Raw genomic sequence first — 6363 nt, forward strand, 5'->3', positions numbered from 1 at the left:
TTTTTTTTAGTTTATTTATTTTGAGAGAGAGCAAGCAGGAGTGGAGGAGAAGCAGAGAGAAGGAGCGAGAGAATCGTAAGCAGGCTCCACACTGACAGTGCAGAGCCTTACACGGGGCTTGAACTCACAAATCATGAGATCATGACCTGAGCTAAAAACCTAGAGTTGTCCGCTTAACTGACTGAGCCAGCCAGGTGCCCATGGGGTATTGCAGTTTAAAAACAGGGTGATCAGGGGCACCTGGGTGGCTCAGTCAGTTGGGTGTCCGACTTTGGCTCAGGTCACGATCTCACTGCTTGTGGGTTTGAGCCCCACGTCGGGCTCTGTGCTGACAGCTCAGGGCCTGGAGCCTGCTTTGGATTCTGTGTGTCTGTCTCTCTCTGCCCCTCCCCTGCTCATGCTCTGTCTCTCTCTTAAAAATAAATAAATGTTAAAAAAAATAAAAATAGGGTGATCAGAGAAGCCTCACTGGGAAGATAGCATTGACCAAATACCTAAAAGAGTATAGATAGCAAGGAGGCCAAGGTTGCCAGGGTTGAGTAAGTGAGGAAGGTGGGAAAGAAGAAGGTAAAGTTGGGGAAGGGCAGGGGCACACAGGATAGATTGTGTAGGATTCTATGGACTATAATGATTGTACTCGTAATGATTTTGACTTTTATTCTGGAGGAGATTTGCGGGGGATAATGTCATGATTTTGACTTAAGTGTTTTTTTTTTTTTTAACGTTTATTTATTCATTTTTGAGAGAGAGAGAGCTCACAATCAGGTGAGGGGCAAAAAGAGAGGGAGAGAGAGAATCCAAAGCAAGCTCTGAGCTGCCATTGCAGAGGCCAGTGCAGAGCTCGAACTCACAAACCGAGAGATTATGACAGGAGCTGAAGTCAGATGCTTAATCGACTGAGCGACCCAGGCATCCCTGGACTTAAGCTTTTTGTTTTTTTGTTTGTTTATTTATGTATTTTGAGATAGATAGAGAGAGAGAGAGCAGGGGGAAGGGCAGAGAGAGAGAATCCCAAGCAGGCTCCATACTGCCAGCGCAGAAGAGCCCGACATGGGACTTGATCCCATAAATAGTGAGATCATGACCTGAGTTGAAACCAAGAGTTGATGCTCAACTGACTAAGCCACCCAGGCACCCCGACTTAAGTTTTAAAGAATAATTCTGACTGCTATCTGGGATAAAGGGAGAAGCATCATTTGGGAAGTTATTGCAAGAATCCAACTGATTTTTAATGTAAAGGAAGAAGGGAAGACTTTCAGTATAAAATCCCTACTTTTTGAAGACACAAAAAAATTTTTGATGAATCTGTTGGGGTCTGAACTTTTTATCTGTGAAATAGCATCTCATGTTCATCAATATTCAAAGTTCGTGTGTTAATTACCTTTGATTCTTTGACATCGCTATGTTATTAAGTGCTAACGTGAATTGCATGGTTTGATTCTTCAGATGGCCGCCAAGAGCGGGTTATGTTCGACAAAATTACGTCTCGAATCCAGAAGCTATGTTATGGACTTAATATGGATTTTGTTGACCCTGTAAGTAAATATGGCTTATATTTAAACCTTGTTTCATATGATTGTTTTTACTAGTCTCTTATCTCTTATCATTCACTTGATACCTATTTTGGTTTGATATTTTGGTTATGGCGTTGGATATAAAATGTGAATTCATTGCTTAATGCTTATTTTCTAAAAAACAAAAACAAAACAAAACTTACTTTCTAAAATTGGGTCCTGTGAGTTCTTTTCAGAGAACTATGAAAAGAACTCACAGAACTCACTCGCTGGAAAGAACTCACAGGACCCAAATTTAGAAAGACTTCCTTGAGTAAATTGTTGTATTCATAAGTGGAAAAGCCTGTAGAAAAGCTTCTTTTGGAGTTATGGTCATTTGGATAGGAACTGGTTTGAAATTTGCTTTTTTGTTATCTATGTAGAAAGAATACATTTAAGTAATATAAAGTGGATTTCATGGACAACATTTAAATTAAGGAGAACTATTCATAAGCAAGTTTTTCTGTTTTTCTCATTTTTTGTAACTTAGCTACTCTAGACCCTTATCAACTCTTCTCTGGATTGCTGTCTGTAGTGGTCTCTAAAGTGTCCTCCTGGTCTTCCTCTAATCTTGCCCTCTTCAGATGCATCTTACACATAGCTTCCAAGATGATCTTTGAAATAGAATCTATAAGAACCCTTTTTCCAAACCCATTCATATTGCCCCAGCCTTATTTAGGTATTTTATCTGTACTGTTGTGGGGCTGGTGCTGGCCTCATAGCATTAATTACGTGATATGGAAATTCGTTATATGTCTCTGTCCTCCTCTAGAATCGAGGGTGGGCTGTGTCTTATTCTTGTGATATATAACAGTGCTTGGCATATATGTAATTAGACACTTTATAAATATTGAATTGACCAAAATGTTCAAAAGAAAATAATTTTAAATAACCTTAGAATATGCATATTATAAATTCTTTTATATTTAACAATATAAATAATATTATAAATAAATAGGAATGTAAGTAAAATATACTTATATTTTACATTTGTTTTTATATTTAGGAATTCTAAATAATAACTAGAATAGTTGAATATTAGAGTTGGAGTGAATCTGAGAGATCAAACTATTTCATCTTCCTGGTTTAGAGATAAGAAAATTCCAAAGACAGGGGAGTGAGATGTACCAGTGACATGTTATTTTATCCTGAATTCTGATTACTTGCCATGTAGCACCAGAAGCTATTCAGAAGACTTCACTACTCTTTTACTGAACATAACTTATATCTTGGATCTGAGAAGAAAGTGATCAGGAGCAACTTGGGCTTAGGTATAATATAAGTAGAATTGATTATAAACTAGTGATACACACACACACACACTTTTTTTGAAGGGGGCATGCTTTGGTTAACTGGGAAGTGCATTGATTTTCTGTTGGATTAAGGTGTCTTAAAGATTCAGTCAACACCCACATATATACAACTTAGAATTTGTTTTTCTTTCCTTTTCTTTATTTTGTTTTTAATGTTTACTTATTTTTGAGAGAATGCGAGAGACAGTGCAAGCAGCGGAGGGGCAGACAGAGGGAGACACAGAATCTGAAGTGGGCTCCAGGCTCTGAGCTGTCAGCCCAGAGCCCGAAGCGGGGCTCGAACTCACGAACCGTGAGATCAATGACCTGAGCCGAAGTCAAGACGCTTAACCGACTGAGCCACTCAGGCGCCCCTAGAATTTGTTTTTCTTAAAAATATATGGTAATAACTTGTGCACTGTGTGTTTTAAAAAGGGGAACCTCTTACAGTATGGTCTTGAAAACAGTGAAATACAGTGAGGTTGAATGGGATGTGGAGCAGAAGACTTAGTAACTGTGGGCAAGTCCCAGTATCCTGAGCCTTAGTTTCTCATGTAGAGTGGTGATGGTAATAATGTCCATCTCACATGGTAACTGAAATGTCAGAGAAGATTATGAAAATTGAGCTACTTTGTGGCTACTTGTGAAGTGCTAAAGAAAGGGTAGTCATTAAATTATTTGATGAGTCTGCCTCAACCCTAATTTATACCTTTATCTCCTTTAATTGGAATGATTAAAGTTTGATTCATTTGTTTTCTCATACTTGTCCTTAGGTAGAATTGGGGGGAAATGGGTAAGTATATAGCTCAAACCCTGGTCACAGAGGGAGAATTTGAATGAAAGATGAGGAAATACTTATAAAATCACTGGTTTGTTTTTAGCTATTTTCCTGTGAGACTATTAATCTTTATAAAAGCTATACTTGGATTTTCTGTTTGTTTGGTGACACCTCTTCATAGCAAATGTAGTATGCATTGTCTGGTGGATCTATTGGTTTATGTGTTCTTATTACTGAAAGATAATTTTGTTTATTCTGAAAGATAATTTTTCAGGAAAGGTAGTTGTCTATTTTGTTTTGATAACAAATTTGATGGCTTTATTCATTGCTCTTTTAAGGAGGCTAGTGGTTCTTGGAGAAGCTCAAGTAATTCTTGGTTTTGTTTTTATAGGCTCAGATCACCATGAAAGTAATCCAGGGCTTATACAGTGGGGTCACCACTGTGGAACTAGATACTTTGGCTGCTGAAACAGCTGCGACCTTGACTACCAAGCACCCTGACTATGCCATCCTGGCAGCAAGGATTGCGGTCTCCAACTTGCACAAAGAAACAAAGAAAGTGTTCAGTGGTGAGTCTCCAGGAAAAAGTTAGGCTTCTCAGAAAATTTATAAGGCTACTAAAATGCAACCTTAAATATCAAAAGTTACTTTAAAAGTGTGCGTGTTAGTGGCAGAGAAGAGACTGGAACTTCTGTTTCTCCATGCTGCTGACCTGCATGAGAAAGTCAGTGGATCCTTTTCTTCTCTCTCTCTCTCCCTTTTTTTTTTTTTTTTTTTTTTAATTAAAGCCCATCAGTGGTTGGTGGTGGTTTGGTTGGTAAAATGAGTAATATTTATTGGCAAGTTCTAGGTTGAACAAAATGTCTTTTGTCACCATTAGCAAGCATTTCATTCCATCACTCATTTTATAGCTCAGGAAATGTGGGCAAAAGAAGGTTAAATAATTTGTTCAGTGTGTAAAAAGTGATATATGAAAAGTCAGCTGGTAGACTGAGAGTACAAGTCTTTTGGCTCAATTGCAGATTATTATTATTTGGGGCTCAAATGTCACCCTCTTCATTGGATTTATTGTATGTATATTAGTTTTCCCAAAATTGTTCTATAGATTCAAGATAATCCCAGTCAAAATGTCAGCATTATGTGTGCTTATATAAGTGTTATATGTAAATGCAGAGAGCCACACTCTGCTATCTGCTATGATGTCTTGAAGAACAAAGTGAGAGGGCTAACTGTTTATAGAAATGAAATGCTTATGATGATAAATTATGAATTTAAAGTTGAGTTTCTATTCTGTTGGGATAAAAAACAATTGAGATAATAATTTCTGCTTTTCTGTATTTTCAACCAATAATTCTCAGTGGGGTTGGTCATCAGAATCACTGGGGAATCTTTTTCACATTACAAGAGCCTATGTTTACTCTAACTCTGGAAGATGTTTCCTTTACTGAGGTATTAATCTATATTTATTCAACATGTATACGTTTATTGAGCACTTTCTATGCTAGGCAGTCAGATAGGGTGGCATGAAAAAAAGGGTTGAAAACCCTTAGACTGTTATCTGAGGATTGAATTTGCTGTTAAGTGATTTTGATATTTATTTATTTATTAAAATTTGTTTTTAAGATGTGATGGAAGATCTCTACAACTACATAAATCCACATAATGGCAAACACTCTCCCATGGTGGCCAAGTCAACACTGGATATTGTTTTGGCCAATAAAGATGTATGTATAATGCTTTTCTGGTGAAAATTTTTTTATGGATTCCTTTTTTTTTTTTTTTTTAAAGCAACAAGCATATTTTTAAAAATTTAAACATTATAAATAGTATAGGTAAAAGGTAATTCTTTCTCCTTCTCTGAATCCTGCTTTCTAGAGCAAGAATGTTTTATCATTTTTGACTATATTTTTCTAGAGCTGTTCTATAATATATGTGTGTATGTGTGTGTGTGTACGTGTACATATATATTTTTCCTTTTAGTGGTAGTATACTATGCATACTGCTCTTGCTGATACTTTTTTCACTTTAAGTTTATCCTGGAGATAGTTTTATATCAACATTTATGAACTTACCCTACTCTTTCTAACAGCTGCATGGCTTTCCAGTTTATAGATTTATTATCATTGTACATATATGTAAGAATTGCTCTGGTGATGAATATTTGTTTTCCATTTCTTGCTGCAGCAAATATCCTTGTATGGTAGGTGCTTTGCTCATAGATGAGTATATCAGTAAGGTAAATCCCTTCAGTGGAGTTGCTTAGCCAAAGAGTATGTGCATTCAAAAATTTAGTAGACATTGCCAGACTGACTCCCAGCATAAAATCTTTAGAGATCTTGCTCAGCAACTTAAAAGTTGTCCACTTGTGTTTTAATCCCTTTCTTAACTAGATCCCACAAGACAAAAAAGGGAAAGATGTGTAGGTCTAGCCAGCCCTTTTGTACATGGATTTATTTACCATGTTTTTACCTTTGGTAATAGAATGATTAGTCAACTGTCTCTCTAAATGTGTATCTGATGTTCAAGAGAGTGAGAGAAAACTGAGTTGTTGTGTGTTGTTCATATGTGTAATCTTGAAGACAGGTTAAAAACAAAAATAGGGGCACATGGGTGGCTCAGTTGGTTGTATCCATCTCTTGATTTCAGCTCGGGTCATGATCTCACAGTTGTTGGATCCAGCCCTGCCTTGGGCTCCACGCTGAGCATGGAGCCTGCTTAAGATGCTCTCTTCTCCCTTTGC

General features: G+C 37.0%; 1 protein-coding gene across 1 annotated transcript in view; it reads left to right on the forward strand.

The window, feature by feature from the left end:
• RRM1 (ribonucleotide reductase catalytic subunit M1) overlaps positions 1-6363 on the forward strand; it is a 43950-nt gene that overhangs the window by 5931 nt on the left and 31656 nt on the right. Inside the window, exons 2-4 of the mRNA XM_058687956.1 lie at positions 1447-1535; positions 4015-4192; positions 5247-5347. Of these exons, the coding sequence (XP_058543939.1) occupies positions 1447-1535; positions 4015-4192; positions 5247-5347 (368 nt within the window). The remainder of the gene's footprint in view (positions 1-1446; positions 1536-4014; positions 4193-5246; positions 5348-6363) is intronic.

The sequence above is a fragment of the Neofelis nebulosa genome, chromosome 10, assembly GCF_028018385.1.
Source record: "Neofelis nebulosa isolate mNeoNeb1 chromosome 10, mNeoNeb1.pri, whole genome shotgun sequence".
In the NCBI taxonomy this organism is placed as follows: domain Eukaryota; kingdom Metazoa; phylum Chordata; class Mammalia; order Carnivora; family Felidae; genus Neofelis; species Neofelis nebulosa.